The 24,779-nt window shown below is 40.8% G+C and overlaps 2 protein-coding genes across 4 annotated transcripts; one reads left to right on the forward strand and one right to left on the reverse strand.

Moving 5' to 3' along the window:
• Positions 1 to 1,196: 1,196 nt before the first annotated feature.
• On the reverse strand, positions 1,197 to 15,157 carry LOC113025882 (ER degradation-enhancing alpha-mannosidase-like protein 3). 3 transcript variants are annotated; one of them, XM_026174099.2, is made up of 21 exons: positions 15,018 to 15,157; positions 13,973 to 14,424; positions 13,821 to 13,866; positions 13,119 to 13,219; positions 10,402 to 10,441; positions 10,196 to 10,308; positions 9,858 to 10,011; positions 9,571 to 9,705; positions 9,354 to 9,459; positions 9,140 to 9,237; positions 8,904 to 9,029; positions 8,726 to 8,809; positions 8,543 to 8,626; positions 8,231 to 8,355; positions 7,922 to 8,087; positions 6,165 to 6,322; positions 5,956 to 6,073; positions 4,962 to 5,135; positions 4,551 to 4,716; positions 4,244 to 4,435; positions 1,197 to 3,144 (listed from the first exon to the last, which is right to left on the reverse strand). In XM_026174099.2, the coding sequence occupies exons 2-21, from the start codon at positions 14,137 to 14,139 to the stop codon at positions 2,924 to 2,926; spliced, it is 2,574 nt and encodes an 857-aa protein (XP_026029884.1). In that variant the 5' UTR covers positions 14,140 to 14,424; positions 15,018 to 15,157; the 3' UTR covers positions 1,197 to 2,923. The 3 variants fall into 3 exon arrangements, with proteins under 3 accessions (XP_026029884.1, XP_026029883.1, XP_080160500.1); XM_026174098.2 differs by lacking the exon at positions 15,018 to 15,157 and adding an exon at positions 14,552 to 14,824; XM_080304374.1 differs by lacking the exons at positions 13,119 to 13,219; positions 13,821 to 13,866; positions 13,973 to 14,424; positions 15,018 to 15,157 and adding an exon at positions 11,653 to 11,964.
• Positions 15,158 to 16,332: 1,175 nt separating this feature from the next.
• On the forward strand, positions 16,333 to 24,778 carry anxa3b (annexin A3b). The gene is made up of 14 exons (XM_026174107.2): positions 16,333 to 16,490; positions 16,850 to 16,889; positions 16,977 to 17,024; positions 17,118 to 17,205; positions 18,003 to 18,097; positions 18,221 to 18,334; positions 19,642 to 19,732; positions 19,860 to 19,939; positions 20,269 to 20,325; positions 20,682 to 20,775; positions 23,158 to 23,253; positions 23,354 to 23,412; positions 24,189 to 24,311; positions 24,446 to 24,778. Exons 2-14 carry the CDS (start codon positions 16,878 to 16,880, stop codon positions 24,503 to 24,505), a joined length of 1,017 nt encoding a protein of 338 aa, XP_026029892.1. The 5' UTR covers positions 16,333 to 16,490; positions 16,850 to 16,877; the 3' UTR covers positions 24,506 to 24,778.
• The last annotated feature ends 1 nt before the right edge of the window (position 24,779 follows it).

The raw sequence follows: 24,779 nt of genomic DNA on the forward strand, positions 1-24,779 counted from the left end.
GTACTCCACCTCTCACCCCAGAGGGGATAGGCTCCAGCCCCCTACAACCCTTAATTGGATAAGCAAAGTGGAAAGATGGATGGATGCTATAATATGTCATGTTTGCCACTTCATATGAGGTTGTATTTATCTAACTGTAAGGTCTGATAAAGACCAGATTCCTGTCCTGATATGTAAAACCCTTGTACTTTCTTTTTACTATGACTATACACGCACTTAAAAAAAAGCTGTGTAATCAAATGGATTTGTGGTATACTGTATTTTGTGACACACACACACACACAAAACCCCCCAACATGTCATTTGTCTTGCAGTAAATTAGATTGCTCTAGGACTACCACTCAACAATTACAACCTCTTTATTCTAAAAGCTGTCCAGAGTCCTTACATGGCGGGGCTTTTTGTGGGTGAAACAGCATCAGCAGCACTATTATAACTGATGTCATCGCAGGCATCATCGTTCTTGCCACGTAGTCCTCTGGAACAAAAACGTGTCAAGGTCTGTCTCATTTTTCCCAGACAAAGGTAGTCAGACAGCATTCTTTTTTTTGAAAAGCTCACAACCCGCTGCAGTGCTGTGGCACGGATGTGATGCATGTGGGTTTTGGAGGCAACTGATGTTACGTGTCTTTTCTGTTGAGCTCAAACTGTACATAAAATATATACATAAAGAAGTTATTTTGCTCTTGCACAATATTTCTAATAAATTTTTAAAAAATTCATAAAATTACAAAGATGTGTGTACTTAATATGAAATGTGTTACAATCAAATTGCATTTCCAACCTGTGTACACAGCTGCACACATTACTTTAAACTACTTTTAAAGGGAAAACTAATCACAAAAGGTCTTTAACCAGATAAATACGTCAGTATGAAGTGAGAAATAAAGTATCAGAAAGACTACGCTGGATGATTAATCACAAAAGCCTACTACAGGCAAATGGCAACCACATCCTTTAACCTATGACCTCATAGGAAACCATAACTGCCACTGATGATAAAAATGCAGAGTAATGGAAAAAAGAAAAAAAAAAAAAAAAACATAGGTTGGTTGATTGGGTTAGGAATTATGATTTTTAATTTACTGACAAATGTGTCTAAGTTTATGTCCTGGAAAGTGATTTCAGATAATCTCTCTTTTGGCACTTTATGAGCTGCAGGACACAATCCAACAAAAACCTCAGAGTTGCAGAAGAAGCATGAAAATCATTTAAAAGAAGAACAATCCATTTTTTGGTGCATGGTCCTTTTATCTGCATGAACATTTACATACACAGTCCTGAGGTAAACAGGTTGGCACAGCCTTATAAAAGACCAAACAAATATCTGACTTCAAATCAGCTCAGCAGCATCAGGAAAGGGTGCACTTTACAGTTAGGTAAGGAACAAATGACAGCTCACATTTCCATGTTACACAAAAGTTAAGAATCAAGCAAACTACTATTAGTGTGGATGAAATAGTTATGCAGTGTTTTGAGTTTTAATCCAAAGTTATAACAAGTAAACCTAATGCTGTAAAACAGGTGAGTATGCAAGGAGTGTGTGAGAGTCAGAACCCCAGCTTGTAAATTTATGCAAAATGCATCCACTATAGATTTCAGTCACACGCTGGCATAAATGTGTAGGATTCAGTTGGTCTTTTCTTCTCTGGTAAATGTTAGATGATCCAAAAACCTCACCAAAATTTCACCCAATCCACTTATTCATAAACGTGACAATTTGCAGTGTTTTGAAAGGAGCATTGCAAAAAAAAAAAAAAATTGGCATTTAAAGGAAGATACAAACAATCAATTGTTACACAGTGAAAATGCAATGAAAAATAACCATAATGAGTTATTACATTTGACCATAAACAAACGTAATAATAGGATGATTCTTTTTTTCCCAATTTTCCACAAGTCTCAAAGTGCAAAGCAGCCTCAACAATCCTTGACGCTGCACCTGAAACCAGGGGTGTCTGCTTGCAAGAAAACCGCCTCTGATCACAGTTTCAGTGTTTCTAAGAAAACGTGAGTTACAACTTAACCGTGTGGCTATTTTTGGGTTAGAAAGCTGAACTTTAAAAGATTCATGACGGTAAATCGTACCGATTTTCTGAATTTGTAAAGATGGATACGTTTTTGCCTTGTGACGTTTTAACCGAGATGCCTTCAAGGGTTTTTTTTAGTCATTACACATACACACACATACACAGTCACAGACACTGCTCACATAGTAGCAAAAAAGCAGAGCACGCACAGGCGCACACGCACGCACACAAACACACACGCACTCTTCATCAATGCAAACTGTATTCACTCTTAAAATTCCCTGAAGTGATTTCCAGTAAGAAAGAAAATAGTTTTTAAAATTAACCCAACTTCCTGTTCTTCAACAGCCAGCATTACATTACCGAGAAGCTCTGGTAGCTAACACCACCTACTGGCCATGTAATATTCTACTCTCTATCAATGAATGCCTAAACAGTACTTGTTAAAGTGAAAAGGTGCAATATATACTAAAAATGCACTGCATTGCATAACAACCGTAGCTGAGGACATTTTTGGACCCTTAACTACAGTTTCCTCTGGATGTACTTCATATGGGCCCACAGGAGCAAAAACTACAGGTTAGGTTTAGGTTTACACATTAACAGCCTATCCTTTTAGATTTATATTACTAAGTTTAGTCTCATGAGATCAGAAGCCACACCTCAACCACCATTTCCTGTACCACATGGAGCAGAATCTGCAAATCTTTGACTGAAAGGTAAATATAGACCCTTCAAGACAGGCGTAAACATGCCAGTTGTGTCACTGAGGGCTCCCTGTGCTGTAGGGCAGTGAGGGGCTCTGAGGCACACTCCATCCAGAACCTGACAAGATACCAGTGGCAGCAAAGTTCGGGATCAGCACAGCTCATGGATTTGTGTTTGGTCTGACATTAAGAGTCTGGGATTTGAGAGGGTTGAGTCCTGTCACTGTCCTCTGTGCATGACTGCTGCTGTTTTTCTCTCAGTTCTTCTACTCCCTCGTCCTTAAGAAGCACCTCGTCATTCTCCAAGACAAACTCCAGGGTGCGCCCGCTAGCTGCTCCCCCCTCCATCTCCCCCTCCTCTGCCAGGCGGAGTTTTAGGTTCATGCTGACGTGTTTCTCCATTTTATCTGTAGTACAAGGACAGACAACGACACACGTAAACAGGAGAAGAGCTCACATCTGCAGCACAAACTACGTTTTTCCATATCATTTCATTTTGTCCTCAACTTCAATTCCATTTTTATATTACCCTGAATTAAAAACAACTGAAATAGTGAATCTGCACTTTGCTACCAAGTAAAACAATAATAAAATGATGATAGCTATATGTTCTGGGTCAATTTGGGACCAACAGCTATGTCAAATCCACAAGAAAATACATTGTTGTATGCTGCATAAAGTTTGATTTCTGTATTATGTCAGAGGAACCATGACGCACAACATATCCTGTGTAGTTAAAACATCTATTAAAGGACAGAAGCACAAAGGCCTTCCTAACCTTCACAGTGTCTTTTAGACACTATTTGATCAAGTATATATCTGGTGATATTCTATATTTTTCACCTTTCAACAAACATTAAATATATAAAATCAATAAAAATGGTAAGTGACAGATGATAGTAAGTATTTTCTGTGAGGCAGACACTTTTTCACGTCTATTGTTAACACATTGGTGAGTCACATCACAGAGATTATACACCCAGCATTATCTTTACTACTCTTCACTGCATGAATTCTGAAAACAACGCTATCTAATTTTCTTCCTAACCTTTACAGTGACTTTTATAAAACATATGATTAAGTATAAATCTGATGAGTCTACATCCTTTTTGTTTCCAACAAGCATTAAAAATCTGAATAATATTTTCCTTTGATTCTGTAGACCCTATTAGGGGGTCACAAGCTAGTGTATACCTGGTGTTAGATAAACGGGAGGGCAGCGGGTGTAAAATCTGTGCCAAAATCTATCCACTGTGGGTCCCCCACAGGATATTAGAGACCTATCACCGGTACCACATGAATTCTAAAAATAGTCACCGGCTCCCAGCCAGCTTTAAACAGGGTTCGTGCCAAATTATCCAAGAGACTCAAAAAGTTGGACAGCATTAAAAAAAAAAAAAAAAAAAGACCAACCAAACTATAATGTCATTTTTTAACTGTTCATGGGACTTGCTGACAATACCATAAACATATTATATCTAATCTAATCTTCCTCCTGATGCTCACCACGTCCGAGCTGCCTCTCTTTGGGCAGCAGCAGCACATCCACATTGTGATGTTTCTCCAGGGCAGCTGTGAGCACGGCACCCTCACGGCTGAACAGGAAGACTAAAGGCAGGGTGATGTCTTCAGTGGAGTCGCCATCTCCAACCATCTGGAAGAGAGGGGTTTCCTCGCTGTTGCTTCCTTCACGGTGGTCTGAGGAACAAAGGCGTATGCTGAGCTCATGAACATCTTTGAAGTCCACTCATTCTAAACTTTGAGAAATACTATAAGAGCAAATGATTTCAGCTCAACTGGTAATGACTCTCACCTATGAAAATAGCTCCTATGGCTCCTGCCTTCTGTAGCCAACGAGCCTTTGCAGCAAACATGCAGTCACCTCTTAGTGCCAGAGCGATGTGGCCTTTTAGGCCCGCTGCATTGTCTATGGGTCCACACGCAGTGTAGGGGGAAGCTTTCACTATGCTTCCCTTCACCTGCAGCACAAGAGTTTGTTTTAATGTGATTTTGTCTTTGCACGTTAGAGAAAAGAACTAAACAAGACCAAGAGAACAAAAATGCATACATAAATTATTAATTTTAATTAGTAGTTCATATTATATCAATTATCTCAGATTGTAATCTATTCAAACACATTGTTGCAATGAAACACATGTTTCTGTCTTTGTTCCTGAAAGCTACACTAGCTTTGACACCGATACTATGTGGTGTGTTATCTCACCCCATGCTCCTGCTTGGTGAGGTCCATCCCAAATTTGGCAGGTCCTGCAGTGAGGACCGTCCTTCCCAGAAATGGTGGGGATATGAGCTGAACGACATGAGGCACCACAACCTCCTCCTCTGGTGCCTGGCTCAATTCTGCTACAAGTTTTACCCGGTAAACTCCTTTATGCTCCTGCAGACATCATTAGTTAGAGACCCAATTGAAAACAAGAGCTGGTCAGGTCAGCCATTCCCAAAGTCAAGAGTGCTGCAGCACACTTAAAAACCAGAAATACCCATGTGGCACCAGCCAATCTTCACTCTAATCAAAATACAAGACAAACTGATGGATTTCCCTGAACATTTAATTAAGAAAAAAAAAGAAAAAACACACGCACACACAAACAACACAGACTGTTGGCTATAAATTGCTAATGCTACCCAGTCATATGCAAAATGTTAAGGAGTGTGACTCCACTACCACTGGTACACAAACATCAACACAAGAGCAGTAAATTTAGGTTAGTGTAATGAGTAATAACACAACCTAACCACCTCCTATTAACATTTTTAATTAGGTTGTAGTACCTATACAACTGGCACATACTTTGGGAATCAGTGGGTTGGACCATTAAAATACATAACTTCACATTTAAACTAAATCTCAGGCAGATTTTGCTTTAAAAGAGTGGACCGTTATAAGACAAGTATAACAAACTAGATAACTATAATGGAAGAAAATATACTCGTTGATCCGCAGAGTTTGGACAGTGCTTCCTGGTGGAGTATGAAAATACTGCAGCTGGAGCACAAATTCATTTACAATAATAAACTAAATCAATTTGAATTTAATTTGTTTTACCAATGGCATTAAATATTGAAAAGAAGTATTGTATAAAAAATGGCTGTGGAATTAAAAAAAATTACATGTAATTGTATATTTTCGGACGTATTTTTGACCCTGAACTCATCATTTCAGTTCATATTTAGAGTACAAAGTAAACAGTGTATACCTTAAGCCTTCCAGTGTCTCCCATATTGGCTTCGTTCAGTGGAGTGAGAGAAATGCCCATGCTTTTAAAGAACTCCACTGGCTCCATGCCATTATCGTGGAGTGGAAGTTCAATTTCCCTGCAAAGTATGAAGGCAGTCAGGTAAACAACTTCACAAATCCACCAGAGAATTTACTCTGGAATCAAAAGTCTCTTGCAGCTGGACACACCTGATGGGTAAAGGGTGGAAAGCTCGTCCCACCCCAGTGAGGTACTTGTATCCGTCCCTGATGGTTTTGGCAAATGACGGGTTGTTTGGGAATAACGTCTCAGTGCTGGGACAGGAGTGTGTAAACAGATCTTCTTCTTGAGAAATACGAACAGTCTCCTGAAGAACAACACACACCTTTAAATAAGTATGTACCTACTATACAACTATGCCAGTGAGTTTTGCTGTTAACTTCTAAATATACAGCACTGTCATATAAGTGAGACTTACAATAATTACAATATTCACTAAATTAAGATCACCTTCCTTCTCTGTTACAAACCCAAACCTTTGTACTAAAAAACAAAACAAAGTTTGAGATAAATTAGACTGGTGGCATGCTGCCATCCTCATTTTCTTCAAATTTCTGTTATCACAATATCAGTATTAGCACTGTCAGATTTAGTAAAAATTTGACAGTGCTAATGTGAGACATACAAACAAACCAGGTAGCACTGTTTTTGACCTCCTTTTTGCCTCAATTCTTCATGGCACTCATTCAATTAGGTGCTGGAAACTTTTCTCAGAGATCTGGGGCCAAATTGACATGATAGTATCACACAATTACAACAGATCCGTTGTCTGCACATTGTGAGATTATTATATTATCTTATGCCACGTTAGACCCCTAATTAAAGATTGTGAAATTATTATGTAGTTTTAGTTTGCATTATTCTCCTGACTTAGAAGAAGGTGATAACTATTACAGTTATTAAACTGATTTGTATTACATTAAGCTGCTGATCTATTGTGAATGAATGATATTGTTTTATGATGCATTATACTGCTGAGGTATAAGAAATACTGTTTTCAGAGAGTCATGGCCTTATTCGTCTGATTAGAAAAGAACAGAACACACTGCACAGGAAGCCAAGGTCATAACTTAGACTCACTGAGAGAGAGAAAGAATGTGGATGTTTAGCTTTTATGACTAGGTGGAGGGGGGCTGAAGCTATAAGAATCTGAGGAACGCTCAGACACTTCGAGATCAGGCGGACACCCTCCCGCGCTCATCTCCCCTCCGGATGGTTTATGCTCATAAAGTGTTGAATTGTATGGAATAAAAGATTGTTGATTGAGCATTTATACACCGAGTATTGTCCTTCCTTCAGCCCAAAGATCAAAAGAATTGGGAGGATTTAACAACATCAATGATGCAAATCTCTGGTTCCACCACATCCCAGAGGTGCTTTTGATTGAGATCTGGTGACTTCGGAGGAGTTTTGAAAACCGAGAACTCATTCCAGTTTCAGGTGATCTGAGCTTTGTGACATGGTGTGTTATCCTGCTGAAGGCAGCCATCAGAAGGTGGGTACAACCTTGCTCCATTTGAGTTCAAGAAGACAGTCGAGAACAGGTCTACGTGACTAAATCTGCATACAACCCTGGAAGTGATTCTCAGCAGTATGTGTTGACTATAGACAAGAGTATGAGTACCCGGTGGTGAAGATATTAAGAAGGTCACGTAGGCAACTGCAACCTGGAATATCCACAAGCAACCAGCTGTCAGCTTCAAAAGCATTTCCAATGGGCACTTCACTTTGTGGACGCAGCTTTAATGAATTGAGTTGTTGACATGTGATTGCCTGATTAGATATCCATGTTAAAAAGCAATTTGACAGGTGGACCTAACAGAGTGGTTGGTATACACAAGCTTGTATAGAAAATAGAGGAAGATAACATTTGCACTGGTGTTTGTGACAAAGTGAGCGCTCTCACCGTATCGTTTCCTGGACAAGGTGGCTGAGTGGTGGAAAGAGATATAGGCAGGAGGTGAGCCTCTGTAGTGAAAATGTAGCCGTCCATATCAATTGGCAGGTGACTCTTCTCAGAAAACATTAGGTACAGGTATTTAAACATCTCAGCCAGAAAGAACGAGTCCATCCTAAACACAGAAAAGCCCACATATATAGAAGAAAGAAAAAAAAATCAGAAGGAGAAAAAAAAATGGTCACATCTGTTTCTGATACTTAAGGTTACACTTTTCAGTTTTTAAATGTTCAGAACAGAGTTCGCCTCACACAGTACCTGTCTTCATGTGTCCCTGTGCGGACATCTTGCACAGCAGCAAACCCGCAAGGCACTCTGGCATAGGCATTGAGCTTTTCCACTATGGATTGTCCCACTCTGAGGTAGTAGGGGTCACCAGTGGCCTGCACACATCAAAATATAATCTTACCTACATGTCCTACAGGATAAGCTCTTCATATCCTTAAGAGGAATAAAATACTTGTATAAATTTGCCAACTTTTAACAAAGTTGAACTTTTACAACCAAAGGAAATGCAATATATTTAATCAGCGACACTGGTAGTGACAGAGATTAAACATACAGGGTTACCTTATAGAGGTAGTAGGTGCTTTCTGCAAACTCTGGTCTCAGTAGGTGTTGACCCCAATGAACTCTGAACTCTGTAGTGAAAGCCTTCAGTGAGATGAACAAAAAACAAAAGAGGTTAGTACCACTTTTCTTGACTGCTGAAATGTTCTGGGATACAGAGGAATACAAATACTGAGTCATTACCTCTGGAAGAAACTTGTGCTGTTTGGTTACTTGGTAAAGCATTTCATGAGTTTCAATGGCTGGTTTCAGATCCCCTCGCAAAACCTATATAAGCAAAAGCAGGACTTTAGAAACTATAAACAACAAACTCTTTCACTATTAAAAGAGTCAATATGATTAACTGAGCACATCTTAAGACCTGCAGGCCAGGGAAGAATGCCAGGAGAGAGTCCATCCAGCTTCGCACACTCACTGTGGGGTTGTGCATGTGTACATTGAGCAGCAGGGGAGGCTGACTGATGTACTTCATAATGGCACTGTAGTGCTGTAGAAGAAAAACCAAGAAACACAAATAATTACTGTAGTGTTTTCAGCTCAAACACTATAATATGACAGACTGTGTGAGACAATGATGTTACAGCAAGGAATGCTTACAACGTTGAACCTGTCCAGAAAGACATTGTCTCCCAGAAGAATGTACGCCTTCATCAGGTATTCATAGTATGAATCGATGCCAGCACCAACTCCACTGTCTGCAAACACAGAAGCGACAAGACTCAGTAAGGCTCGATTTCCACTGCTTGTGTGAGAACCTGCATGATTCCAGTGCTGTCGATGTTTGTGTATCTTTGTGTTTAAACTGCCTCACCCCTCCGGACCCATTCTCCATTGTGGATATTGATGACAGTCCCCACCAAGTCACTTCCCCTCTGTCGCCTCTCCCAGAGGACATCCAGAGCTTTCCTTGCATGTTCCTGTAAAAGTATTACATGCTTAAACTCTTTGAGGTGAAAACTACACTCAGCTATAATTCCTAACATGAAAAAGTAAAAAAAAGAAAAAAAGAAGGAAGAATAAGGTAATACCTCAAACACAGAGTTTCCTGACAGCCTGCTGAGGGCAGCGAATTCCAGGATCATTGTTCCTGCACATGCTGTGCAGGTGTCGGACTCGGTGCCTGTCCGGGAAAGTGGGTTTAGGACACCGTAGCGCAGATTTACCTGGTGAGCCAAATACAGCAAAAATTATATCAGTTACTGTGCAAAATGAGGAACACGTTTGTTGTTTATTAGTGCCTAATTTTGAAGAACTAGATAGCATATAATGAATCTGCAATAAGGTTTGTGATATTTAACAATAAAATAAGCACTACCTTAGGATAGGGAAGGCCACTTGTGGTGTTAAAGGCAGGCAGTAATCGATGGCCCAGCTCTTTGGCCATATGTAGGAGCTCGTCACGATACCATTGCATCCTCTCCCCACGTTGCCGTAGGAGGTCAGCCATCACATGGCCCCCTAAAAGCCCACTGGGAAGAAGAAATACTCAGGATATTTCTTTCCAGTGACAATAAAACGATGTACTGATGTCAAAAAATACTACAATTGGAATAATGAGCCAAGAAAAAAAGCACTTCAAATAAAGCCGTTAATACAAATCTAAGGAAAATAACAAAGGCTGTATAATATATTATGTATACATAAGATTCATACCCTAAAACTCTGATATTGGTCTCAAACACTGACACCACCACATCGTTGTCGAGGCGTACATCACTCACAGCCTTCTTCACTGCCTCCTCAAACTCATCAAGCTTGTTTAAAACCTGTTTAAAATTCATGCGAGCGAAAGAAATAATTGTTCAAAAACACAAGCAAAGCAATATTGTTTTTTTATGAGAGGAAAATCAAATACTTACCACCAGGGTGTCAAGGGTGTCAATCAGAGTGAGAGAAAACCTAAAAAGATGGTGGAAACAAATATTATGACATGTCGATAGCTAGCAGAGTGCAGCATAGCTGGTGTCCTACTTTCCACTGATTCAGTTAAATTTGTAATGACTCATGCTGAGTCTGAAGCTAAATGTTACATTATAAAACACGTGTTGTACATAGATCTGTGTATGGCACTCCAAGATGCCGATTTAATGCCTTCCTGTTGGTTTTATTGCTTAAACTGGCAGCTCATTCAGCATCTCTTTTTTTTTTTTTTTTTTTCCTTTTGGCCTGTCCCGTTTGGCTCTTTTGCCATCAGAATTGTTGTCTAAAGGCAAAGAAAGATGCCCAACGGATTTACTTTACCAAATTGACCATCCCAGCCTTGCCGTAATGGTCCATTTGATTCACCTTTTATTGTTTCTTTTATTTTCACTTACTGAATACGGGACAGACTTGACTGGGGGAAAGAAGGGGAGAAAGAAAGAGGGAAAGAGAAACAGCTGAGAAGAAGGACGGGGGAGAAGGGCAAAAGACAAAAACCAACAGAACGGGCAGAAAAAAAAAAGAAAAAATATGCATATATCAATCACCTGGGTCACCTGCTGAGAAAGAAAAAAGAAAGCAAGCAGAAGAGAACAAGAGCAACAGAACAAACAACACCACAATGATACATGGGAATACGACAGCAAATACCAAACACTAAACACCACTGTGCAGCACACAAGACCAACAGAACACAGTGTGCCCTGAGGTAGGAGCCAAAAAGGGTGCAGTTTGTGGGTGTGATCACCCGTGTGTACACCTGTGAGCATGGACGCGCTTGTTTTTTGTTTTTTAAAAGGTTCCTTAATGTAATAATCTGCTAGAGGGTGTGGGGGGGGCCACAGCCCCGTCCTCCAGGGCATGAAGCAGGTATGGAGGAGATCAGAACTCCAGACATCCAGAGGCCCCCAGAACACAAGAGACCAAGGAAGACCAACAGAGGGGCAGCTGCGCCACTGTCCCAGAAAGAGCTGAGGAGAGTCCCAGATGAGGGCTCACTCAGCAGCCGCGGAGCAGAAGCCAGGGGGAGTTGCAGTGACGCGCCCGTGAGCTCCGCCGGCAGCCAGCCGCGCCTGAGTGACCGAGCCCCAGGCCGAGAGGCCAGGGGCACCCCACCTCCGAAGTGGCCCGAGCAAGCCCCAGGCTCCAGGCCCCGATAAGCGGCCGCCAAGGAGTGAGCCGGTGTGTACCTGGACGCCCATCCCCGGACACAGAGAACCACCAACGCACCGATGTCTGAGGGGGTCCGCCACTGGCAGGGGAAGTGGTGGTAGGGGGAGATAGGCCTCCAAACCTTGGAGGGCCTGAGATGTCCCCAGAGAGGTGGCGTCTGACACCCAACCTGACATATAGACACAGACATACAGGCACACACAGATACAAACATCCATTCCCACCCTCATGCTCTCATATGCAATTACTCCACACTGAACCAACGTGGAGACAGACATAAAGAGACGCTGTACATAAGATCACACTCCCCAAGCGTACTGTACAAACCGGGTCTAGGTACCCTTGCCCCTGGAGGGGGGAACTGCACCCAGACCCAGGTGGTGTTACCCTTTTCCCTGCGGTGGGGGGAGGCAGACCGCCCCGACTCCGCAGCAGCAGGAAGGCCCCACACTCCAGACCGCAGTCGGACGGCCAACTCCTCCTCCTAGCCCCCCCGCTCCAGCAGGTCATTCAGCATCTCTGAATACTAGGGTATTTTTGAAGAGAATAGCAGGGCAAGACTATAGTTCCTGTCTTCTTTAAGGATGCAAAATCATTCTCAGAAGCATTAGACCAGGTGTGTTGACCCAGGGTGATATGTAAAACCTGCAGGACCAGGCCCTTGAGGCCTGGAGTTGGACACCCCTGCATTAGACAAATTAGACTTGGCATGCAAAACATTTTGCACCCTTGTCAAAAATTCCTTACTGTGACTACTTCAGCAAGCAGGAGATGAAATGATCTCTAAATGGCTTCAAATTGAAAATTAAACATACTTTTCATAGAATTTTAAGCACTGTGAGTATCACTTTTGCCCTGTCGATTTTAGGAGTGAAAGAAAGTTTACAAAAGAGATCTTAGCTGTCAGATAACTTCTAGATATCATGTAGCTTGATACAGCTACATCCTGTTCAGAGTCATTTTTAGAAAAGTATTGGTGATACACATTTTATAAATACTTTCATTTTATTTGTAAAGTGGGGGTAAAAGTGTTTCCACAAAGCTCTTTTCTCAAACAACAGGAATGGTGATGGTCAAGTTGTGGTCTGGAAAAGCAAAAGAATTACTGCAAAAAATACTCACAGGATTCCTAGAAAGCCGAATCAAAATTGTTCTATGACTGCAAAAGACCTTCAGGAAGATTTATCAGGGTTCTTATCATGCAGGGTAGACAACCCCCCCCCCCCCCCCTTCCCCTCTCTGTTATCTTGTTGTCCTTTCAGAACCTCAGCAGATAAGAGATGATGAAGTAATCTTGCTCAAAATATCAAAAATATCTCATCTCTTACTTTATGCCATTTGGAAATCAGGTCATCTTTTATCTGCTAATCTTAAACTGCTCACACTCAAACCTTTGCTGCAATACTTTGGTCTGGCTGCTGCTTGAAGGAATTTAAATGTATATGCTTTTCATGCTCCAAATGTCAATTAACGATTTACTTACTTCCCCAAGGAGTCATCTATGTCCCCTCTGTTGGGCTCCTGGCCACGCACTCTCCCTCTGCAGCTTAGAGGCATCAGCTCATCGGCTGGATAGGCATATTTCTACAACAGAAACAAACATTTGCCTCCATGCTTTCATTATCATTTCACATAAAATGTTTCATTGAGGAAGGATGGGTGGAGATCAATAGCTTATACACCTCCCACTTCACCTGGCACATACAGTGTTAGTTCTCACTCAACAATGTCCCTTAAGTTTTCCATCTAAATATTCAAACTATTAGCGGACTCAGTTGAAGAAATCTTTGACAGTTTAACTAAGGAATGTACTTGTTTAAACTCCTTTTAGTGATAATTTTGCGTCTTTATCGCCCTTTTACATGCAATAATCAGGTAAACATTAGCTGCTCTACCTATATTAAATATACACTTAGATTAATTTATGTTAGGTCACAAGGACATCTACCACACACACTTTAGGTCGTGCGTGCCTCTTTGTCCAACTCTGGTTATCCTATAAAGGCACAGGTGAGTCTGACCCTCTCCAGCATTACTAACAGCAACCTCAACCAAATCCAACATGCTTGCTTGCATTCACGTTTCCAATTGGAAGCAACTGACTCGTCTTTTCTCTGGACTGTTGCAAAAAGCAAACATAAACTTACTGGTAATTACAAATATTATGCTGTAACGAACACCTTACCATGTAACTGCCATAAGCGTGATCAAACATTTCAACAATCTGGTCCCTGCACAGAAGAAAAACAAAACGGGTAAAGACGCAAAAGTTGAATGCTTTCAATAATTTTACAAAAGCGCACTCACTGTTTATATGTCTATGTGAACATTCATCACCTGATTGCGCCCTTTTCCTCGGGTGTCATATTCTGGCTCTCTTGACACTTTCCCCAGCAGAAAAGACTAACGACCAGGAGAGTTTTCCACATCATCCCTGTGGTAGAAGCAGAGGCCGATTCCCAGCACTGTTTGTTTCCAGTTGTCCTCATGTAGCTTTGCATCATGATAAACTTTTAACAGGGACAAACAAAGCTCCTGCTCTCCGTCCAGCACCCACACAAAGTCAAACAGTGGAGCTGGCACAGCTGTCCTCCTTTAGAGTCCAGGTCATCTTCTCAGAGAAATGGCTCTGAGATGCCGACGTTAGCTACCTCCAAGTTCCATGTCCGTATTTACAACCCGGTTTCTCTGTAGTTCATCCTGTGTTGTTACAACCATCACATGCCCTCAGAGCACCCCAGATGACCGGTGTTCATGTAAACAAGGGACAGCAAGTGACGTTAGCTTCCCTGTAAAGGAAAAACGAGAGTAAGCACGAAGCCCTGGTTAAGCGCAGAAAGACCGAACAGGTTTAGTAGTGCACTTGTTTTTAAAGGCGGTAGTCTGGAAAAAATAAAATAAATATTAAGACGTTACCAAAGTGATGTCACAGTGAAATGGAGTGGCTAATTCTCGCTAGCCATGATACTACTGGGAGGTTCCCTGTTGCTAGTCGGCTATCCAGCCGCTAGTTCGGCAAAGCTATTTAGTGAGCTAATGAGGTCGCTCGTTAAAAAATAAAAGTGAAACAGGCCAAAACATACTCTGGGATTAAGAACGAATGCTCCAGTCGCCGTATTAAATGAAAACGAGTGCTAAACAGCTTTTCTTAAGGGCCGCTGACACGTCTCCAAATGTCACTATAGTACTGAGCTGTCAGAGAGCTGACAGGCTTTGTCGCTACCCGGCTATGGTGGGTAAATTTCTCCCCGAGTTTAGCTCTCAGGATAAGTTGGTGCCACGTAGAGCATCTGTTTTCCTTTCGCCCACCTCTATTTCCTCTAGTTCATCGGGTTATAGTTAAGATTTCAGAAGGATAAAAATAAGATTATGTTTCACTCACCATGTAACAGAGGTCAGATTGCTATAACAGCAATCTTCCTTAAAGGCTTTAATTAGGGCGAAACAGAAACCTCACAAGGTAGGCGGTGTCAGCGAGGAGGCCTTTTGTAACGTCCCAAAGACTTTGATGTATTTACGTTTATATAAATTCACACTTATCAGAAAAATAGATCGATGCACCATGCAAAAGGAAGGAAGTAAAAATCATGAGATTTTACATTTCCACGGGAATTACTTAGAGCTCATGGTGGAAAATATAATCTAGATTATATTTTTAAAAAACAAAGCACCCAAGATCCATCCAGGAAATGCAGCCTAATGCCTGCTTTTTTCATGGTCCCTTTCCTAATAAGGTCTGTAGTGTCTCCAGTTTACCGAAAGATGTCGCAGCTGTCTCCTTTCCTTTTCTTATCAGCCTACTTCCACACATCACCTGGAATTTACGCATTTTTTATTCATATAGACATCTGACCACAGGATGTTTCCATGCATTAGCTGTTGCTGCTATATAATCTCACTTAAATCAGCAGTCCCGTTTTCATAGTGGCACACTCTCCTGACAATTGTGGATGCATAAACCCGCCTGGTGCGCCTCAGGAGGCAGGGCATCTTTGAATTTGGGCTAGGCTGAACTAAGCCCACGTGCTCCTCTCTGTTTTGCTTAATAATAAAACATATGGTTTCGCGTGCCTCATATTTACTAGGTAAATACATTTGCGTGCATAATTTAATTTTAGCTGTGCTGAAAGAATATTGAATATTAAGGATGTAGGCTAGATAAACATCTGTAATCTCATTAGGCTGCTTAGGAAATTATGCGATAAGGCCAAAGCACATATTCATCCTGTCACATTTCCTTCCTCCTTCTCTCTGACTCATGTTTTTACCCTGCCATGGACTTTAGACCTGCTAAAAAGTTTGTTAGATTGGATTAAAAAATGTAACTAAATATATTTACTCATATGGACATTACTTTAGAAGTCGTACTTCATATTTTCTCACTGTTTTAACTCTACTATCCCCCCTATTTGATCCGTTTATTTGCTTTGGGCTTAACGAGTACACAGATCTAATCAACACATACTTGTTAGAAAACGTAACGACATATATTTTAATCATACTTATGGGAAATTTACATAGATATAAAATCAAAGAGAGGATCTGCAAATTACTGCCTATAGATAATAGGTGTTTAAATAGGGTACTAAATGGAATCCAAAATATGTCAGAAATGCAGTTAGTTCGGCTGTTGCGCAAAGTCGTCAGCCTGTCGTAATCTCTCTTGCTTTATTTCTGTGGTAACCTGCTGTACTCTTACTCTGCAGGAGTGAGGAGTTCATGAGAGACGTACTCTGTGATTCACTGTACTCCAGCCCACAGTGGGCGTTGCTTATCAACCCCTTTGAAAGGTGTGGCGACTTTTTACGCGTTTGTGAAATTCGTTCTCAGACTTCAATCTTCTCCTTGTTTCTTGGTAAGACGAAAAAGAACACATTTTTAAAACTTTTATCAGCTTCCTGGATGTGCGTGTTGTTGTTGTTTTTTAAAGGAAATTTGCTCTTTAGATATGCCTCGTCTACATTCGGATCTTACTTGTTTGCTTTTCTGTAGTTCCTTTTGCGCACGTTCTCTCGACTTTAGTTAGTTTTGTATTATTGTACCCTACAGATTTGTTTGTGATGCCACATCAATGCCCTTAAAAGCGCTGCCCTGATTAGATGGAATGGCGATCTGCAGCTAGAAAAAAATCCATTAAAGCATGAGTCAGCTCTTAAGATGCTACATTACAACACAATTAAGGTGCTAATAGTGTATTTTCTTTCTTCTCTGTAGTGTAAAACGCCTCCCTTAAACCACCAGAATGTCTGTTTGGGTAAGTACTTCTACATAGATGTCTGTTTGTATCCGTGTAGGCTCAAAATATGAGAAAATGAAGGCGGTCACCCTCTCTGTGTTTCAGGATGACTTGGACCTGCTCTTAGACAACCCCTCTTCACTGACTGTGACAGTAAGTACAACCTGCTCTTCTTTTATAGCATGATACATGGTACAGTTATTACCTGTGGATTAGTTTTCACTGGCATGCATCTGTGTCTATCAGTCCAGTGCAAGAGGAACTGTGAAGGACAAGGCAAATTTCAAAGTGGATGAAGATGTGTCTGCTCTCAGGAAGGCCATAGAGGGCCTTGGTAAGCTAATGGTTTACCATCATTGATATATTTTTATAGATATATATCTGACTGATATGTAAAGCACTTCGGCAAATGTGCTCATGTGCCTTTTTATTGCAGTATAAAGGTATAAAGCAAGGTGAACTCATTCACATATACACTCAGGTACTTTATTAATCTAAAAGAAAAGTAGCCATACATTCAAGTTCAAAATGGAGTGGATGAACCATTAGGGAAATCTTTATCTGTTATCCAGTTCAAATAGCAGCAAGAGTGCTAAGGGAGGTTTACAGGATGGTAGTGAGACCTGCTATGTTGTATGGTTTGGAGACAGAGGCACTGTCCAAAAGACAGGAGGCTGAGCTGGAAGTGTCAGAGCTGAAAATGCTCAGATTTTCTTGGGAGTGACCAGGATGGACTCTCTTAAGAAAATAGAAATGATTACAACAGACGGACAGCTCAGTTTGAGATGTTTGGAGACAAAAGAGGCAAGGCTGAGATGGTTTGGACATGTGCAGAGGATGCTGAAGATGGAGCTCCCAGCAAGGAGGCAAAGAGGAAGGTTCATAGATGAATTGAAGGAGGACATACAGAGAGTTGGTGTGAGAGAGGAGGATGCTAGCGACATGGTGAGATGGAAGCAGATGATCTGCTTTGAGCAGCTGAAAGAAGGAGATCCAGTTCAGTTCACTCTCACCATACAATAGGAGGTTGATAATAGACATGAAGTAAAATGACAATTTGATGAAAGTTCTACACTTTTTTTTAAAAAATTGAAAGAATTAAAAGTTCGCTTGGTGTTGTTTTCTTCAAAGGTACAACAGAAAAGACTCTGATTGATGTGTTGACCCAAAGAAGCAGTGCTCAGCGTCAGCTCATCGCCAAGGCTTATGAGAAAGCCACAGGAAGGGTATATAAATACACTTGCCTGTTTAATTTTCAAGCTTTTTCTTTCTTTGATGTTGACACAGACAAAGGCCAAATTGAGTTTGTCATTATTGGTGCAGGACTTGATTTTATTCCTCCCAATTAGACATTAATAGATGACCTGAAGGGTGACACTCGTGGAGACTTTGAAGATGTGTTAGTAGCCTTGGTAACGCCTCCTGCTCTCTATGACTGCCAGGAAGTCATCAAAGCTATGAAGGTAAGACTTTGTTAAACTAAGATAATTTGAATCATGTTTTTAAAACAATTTTCTAAAAGGTGACTTACTCAGTGATTGAAGAAATAAGTTACAAAAAGAATTTCTAAATTTGACGTGCACTATAATTTGTTCACTAAAGATTTGTTTGGATTGAGTATAATGTTAAACTTAATGCTAAATGTAAAGAATATTAAAGAAAGAAGATCTATTGGAGATTACAGCCCGGTTTTAATTAAATGGTAAATGGCCTGCATTTGTATAGCGCTTTTCTAGTCCATAGGACCCCAAAGCACTTTAGTCATTAGTCATTCACACACACATTGGCGATGGCAAGCTACATTGTAGCCACAGCTGCCCTGGGGCGCACTGACAGAGGCGAGGCTGCCAGACACAGGCGCCACCGGGCCCTCTGACCACCACCAGTAGGCAAACATGGGGTTAGTATCTTGCCCAAGGATATTTGGCATGCAGCCAGGATGCAGCCTGGGATTGAACCACCGACCTTCTGATTAGTGGCTGACCTGCTCTGCCACCTGAGCTACAGCCACCCCAGTGGAGAAAAGGCTGAACAAGTGATGACTTTTAAGGGGTTCACTTTGATTGCCAGTTACAGCGGCTTCATCATGTGGAGCATGTGTGTGCACAAATTAGTCAGTGCTTTAAGAAGGCTTAGTGTCCATGGAGTGGATAAATATTGTGTCGCTCTTCCATAGGGCAACTATTGACTCTAATATCCGTTATGGTATTACTGGTTTGGCAATCTTTCAGTCAAGCTCAGATCCCAAATTCAACATTTGATTTAAAGGGCTGATAACTGGGATGCTCTCTTCATCTACCCTCCTGAAGATATTTGAAGAGTCTGTGTAAAACAGGGTCTAAAAATTACATCCTTTATAATGAGGATGACTAGATGCCCTCAGGAAAAAGGTTCAGGGTACCAATCCGTGAGTTTAAAAGGTTTACGTTTTCTCTAGTGCCATTATCAGTCAAATTATTGTTTGGTAGTAGGTGAAATTGTAAATGAGTGTTTGGCGTTTATTTGTGTGGGTGTGTGTGTGTTATCTTACATGATATGTTCCACTCACTTGTCCAAGGAAATTTCTTCTAAGTAGACAATAAATGCTAATCTAATCTAATTTTGCTATACTTATGGTTTGGACTTTAAACAACAGTTCACTATGATATTTTTTTATTTATACAGCACATGTCAACATCGGGTTCATAAGAGCCTGATCTTCAGATTTATTAAACTGTATTGTTTTGACATTATCATTTATTTATTCATTTGTATATCCTTGTGCATACAGGGTGCAGGGACCACAGAAAGCACTCTGACAGAAATATTTGCTTCGAGATCCAACAAGCAGATCCGAGAACTGTCTGAAGCATACCTAGCAAGTAGGACATTTTAACACACAGTATTTCAACTATATCTGATGAAACTGAAATCATAAATGAGTTGGCAGCTGTTTGTGATGTACTACGGTATTGTGAAATTGTCATGTATTCCGCTGTCTCACTGGAGAAACGGGAAGAGCGATGATTCACGACCTGCAGTCGGAGGTATCTGGAGATTATGGAAAAGCACTGCTGATCTTGGCCGAGGTATAGCACATGAAATTACAGCAGATGACATAACATTCCCAACAAATAAGAACCACAACCACATTGAAATTTACTGCAGTCAGCAGGTGTGTAGTGAGTGTTTATGTTTTAGAAATATACTCTTAAAGCACCTTGATTTCTTCATATCCAAATACTGATTGTAGGAAGAAATGCAGGAAATACAAATAATGTCCTGTGTGAGCTAAATGAGTTGCGCCATTTTTAAGTTACATTGTTTATTTAGAATATTGAATTGTGAGGATATCATTATAGCCTATTTCAAAGTTTCTTTTTTTTCTCTTCGCCTCACAAACCCGTCCTCCCTACAGGGGAAGAGAGATGAGACCACCAGCGTGGATGCTGCCAAAGCAAAAGCTGATGCTAAGGTACACTTTTTTTTACGTTTGGTTCATTTGTGTATAAACACTTGCTTTTCAAACTGAGGTAACTTTTGTGTTACTGCAGTACAAACATTTTAAATAGCAGCTTTCTCTTTCACATTTTTAGGTTAATTCATTCAGAGTTTGGTGGCATCGCTCATCTCAGCTAACGCACCTTGCTGGGTGATGCAAGTTTCAACCTGCACCTATGTTGAAAGCATGTTGAAATTTTCTCATGTTGGATTCAGTTAATCTAGTGTGCTTGCGTTGAACTTTGACTCTGTGTGTTTTTCTTTTTTACTTTTTCTTTTTTTAGTGTAGTCCAACAATATTATACTCATACCTTTTCTGAATCCATGCAGGCCTTGTATGAAGCAGGAGAGAAGAAGTGGGGAACCGACGAGGGGAAGTTTATTGACATCCTGTGCCACAGAAGTGTTCCCCAGCTCAGGCAAAGTGGGTTGATCCCTGACCTATCATTCATCCTGTGGATAAATAGCATCTTAGAAATAGTACTAAGAGTTTACAGCCGTGCTTGCAACTCTCTGAGGCTGTTTATCAAGAGCAACATGCTAACATGCTCACCTTGACAGTGCAAGTATGCCATTTAAAACTAAGAAAGCTAAGGCTGATGGAAGCGTATTTGGTTAGTAGATTTTTAGTCAAATGCCATGGTGACACTAAAAGGCATTTAATCAGGATTTATTCTCACTGACACCTGATCAAAAACATTATACATAGACTCCATTAGTTGAGGCAGTATCTATGTGATCAAGTTCAAGACACAAAAACCCAAAGATGCAATCTCATGATGGTGCAATAAGCAAAGTCATTCATCTTCTGTGGGCTCTTGAAGTGAACTTATGCTTCTTTTTTTTTTTTTTTTTTTTTTTCTGCTTTGGGACGCTCTAATTGGTTTGTTTCAGACACTTTTTTCTAATTCTTGGCTTTGTATTATGCTAGTGAGAGGGGATATTCTTATTCATTCAGGGCCATCTAAGGTACTTGCTGTCACCACAGCAGATCCAGACAGTTTAAACTTTGTACAGGGAGTGCAGAATTATTAGGCAAGTTGTATTTTTGAGGAATAATTTTATTATTGAACAACAACCATGTTCTCAATGAACCCAAAAAACTCATTAATATCAAAGCTGAATGTTTTTGGAAGTAGTTTTTAGTTTTAGCTATTTTAGGGGGATATCTGTGTGTGCAGGTGACTATTACTGTGCATAATTATTAGGCAACTTAACAAAAAACAAATATATACCCATTTCAATTATTTATTTTTACCAGTGAAACCAATATAACATCTCCACATTCACAAATATACATTTCTGACATTCAAAAACAAAACAAAAACAAATCAGTGACCAATATAGCCACCTTTCTTTGCAAGGACACTCAAAAGCCTGCCATCCATGGATTCTGTCAGTGTTTTGATCTGTTCACCATCAACATTGCGTGCAGCAGCAACCACAGCCTCCCAGACACTGTTCAGAGAGGTGTACTGTTTTCCCTCCTTGTAAATCTCACATTTGATGATGGACCACAGGTTCTCAATGGGGTTCAGATCAGGTGAACAAGGTGGCCATGTCATTAGTTTTTCTTCTTTTATACCCTTTCTTGCCAGCCACGCTGTGGAGTACTTGGACGCGTGTGATGGAGCATTGTCCTGCATGAAAATCATGTTTTTCTTGAAGGATGCAGACTTCTTCCTGTACCACTGCTTGAAGAAGGTGTCTTCCAGAAACTGGCAGTAGGACTGGGAGTTGAGCTTGACTCCATCCTCAACCCGAAAAGGCCCCACAAGCTCATCTTTGATGATACCAGCCCAAACCAGTACTCCACCTCCACCTTGCTGGCGTCTGAGTCGGACTGGAGCTCTCTGCCCTTTACCAATCCAGCCAGGGGCACATCCATCTGGCCCATCAAGACTCACTCTCATTTCATCAGTCCATAAAACCTTAGAAAAATCAGTCTTGAGATATTTCTTGGCCCAGTCTTGACGTTTCAGCTTGTGTGTCTTGTTCAGTGGTGGTCGTCTTTCAGCCTTTCTTACCATGGCCATGTCTCTGAGTATTGCACACCTTGTGCTTTTGGGCACTCCAGTGATGTTGCAGCTCTGAAATATGGCCAAACTGGTGGCAAGTGGCATCTTGGCAGCTGCACGCTTGACTTTTCTCAGTTCATGGGCAGTTATTTTGCGCCTTGGTTTTTCCACACGCTTCTTGCGACCCTGTTGACTATTTTGAATGAAACGCTTGATTGTTCGATGATCACGCTTCAGAAGCTTTGCAATTTTGAGACTGCTGCATCCCTCTGCAAGATATCTCACTATTTTTGACTTTTCTGAGCCTGTCAAGTCCTTCTTTTGACCCATTTTGCCAAAGGAAAGGGCGTTGCCTAATAATTATGCACACCTGATATAGGGTGTTGATGTCATTAGACCACACCCCTTCTCATTACAGAGATGCACATCACCTAATATGCTTAATTGGTAGTAGGCTTTCGAGCCTATACAGCTTGGAGTAAGACAACATGCATGAAGAGGATGATGTGGACAAAATACTCATTTGCCTAATAATTCTGCACTCCCTGTATTAACATGGCACTGTTGGTCAGAAGAAAGCTGGCTTAAAGAAATTGCTTGTTTCAGACAGGCAATGAACCGAGGAGCTCCACAAAAGCTCATTTTAAACTGAATCACGAAAATGGGCTGTGATGAACCTACCAGCAGATACGCATCCCACTGTGAACCGCTACCAAATTGGCAAAAAATAAAAGTATATTACAAGTTCAATGTGAGAAAAATAATCTCAGCTCAATGTATTTTGGCAGCTCTGATTGAGTACAAGAATATTAGCAAGAAGACTCTGCAGGAGAGCATTAAGAGCGAGATGTCTGGAAACCTGGAGAAACTACTTGTGGCTGTTGGTGAGCAAAATATTACATCACTGCCTTGTTGTTATCGATGTCTTCCTTGTCTGAGCATTTAAGTTAATTTAAAAATAATATATGAACTCATTTCTTTTAGTTAAGTGTGTGCAGAACGTCCCAGCATACCTCGCTGAGAGGCTTTTCAAGAGCATGAAGGTGAGTTGTGCAACTGGTCAGTTTGTCCATCTGTGTCATGATGGCCTTTCTAAACCTCTATGCACATCAGAAATGTCTGCCCAGCAAAATTCACATTCTGTATGGTTGCATCATACCCTTTCAGTCACAGCAGACTGTATTGGTCACCAGTGATGTGGAAAGGAATGCTGACCACATTTTACTGTTAGTGATTTGACCAGCACAGCCAACACTGGCTGAAATGTGTCAACAGTCTGAATAAGGAAGCGTAGCCTAACTTTTGACAGTAGTATTGCAAAAAAAAAATAACCCCCCCCCCCCTGCATCTTCACATGTGTAAAAGGCCTGCGAGCCAAATGTGGCCCTTTGTAGATTTCAATCGGGCCTGCATATAAATGTCTATAAATTATGGGAAATCTGGTCATAACTATCTGCATAGCATGTCTGTCTGTGCACATGCCAAACCAAACGCACTAGTGCAGCATCACTGCAATGTAAAACCAGAAGTCTGCATAGTAACAAGCTACATCATTGAGTTCATGCCCATGTCAGACAGAAATATGAACAAATTTTAACTTTCATTTTGATTATAATTTATTTTAATTAAATATACCATCCTGTCAGAAGTTGTAAAACAGGTTCTTACCTGTAAGGTAGCCTGCATTGTATCTTGTTGAGACCATTTTTCTATGTGGAACAATACGAAATTAACGCATGCCATACCATGTCTAGCCAGAGTTTGAAGCCCCTGGCTTAAAGGACGAATGTCTTTGTTTTCCAAATTATACTTGGTCCAGGGTGCAGGGACCACAGAGTGCACTCTGACCAGGATATTCGTCAGTCGCTCAGAGATCGATTTGATAGACATCAAAGTAGAGTACAAGAAGCTGTTTGGATGTTCCCTCTACAGTCAGCTAGAGGTCAGTATTAACAGGAGTTATGTTATGAATTTATAACATTAACATAAACATGTTTAAATGTTAACTTTTGTTTATTGTGGTGTGTGTCACAAACACCCAATTCCTTTCGTTTATCTCTCCCCATCCGTGTGTAGTCTGAAGTGTCCGGTGATTATGGAAAAACACTCAAGTGTCTGTGTGGCCAAGACGAATAACTCGTACCAGCTCCTTTGTTGGGTCGTTCAGCTTTACATCACAGCAGCTATGATGACCTGTTCCTGACGTAGCGACCAGCTACTTATCTCAAGAATAACTTCATACTGATATGATTGATTGAACTAGTTAGGAAATGTAACTAATTTTCATGAAGTTATTAAACCCAATAATAGCGCTTAAATGTCTGACTGATATCTGTTAACTTCACTTTTCTTTTATACACACAAATATCTGTCATAACTTTTGCATTTAATAAAAACAAAAGATGAGAAC

This window comes from Astatotilapia calliptera, chromosome 7 (genome assembly GCF_964374335.1).
Source record: "Astatotilapia calliptera chromosome 7, fAstCal68.1, whole genome shotgun sequence".
Lineage (NCBI taxonomy): Eukaryota > Metazoa > Chordata > Actinopteri > Cichliformes > Cichlidae > Astatotilapia > Astatotilapia calliptera.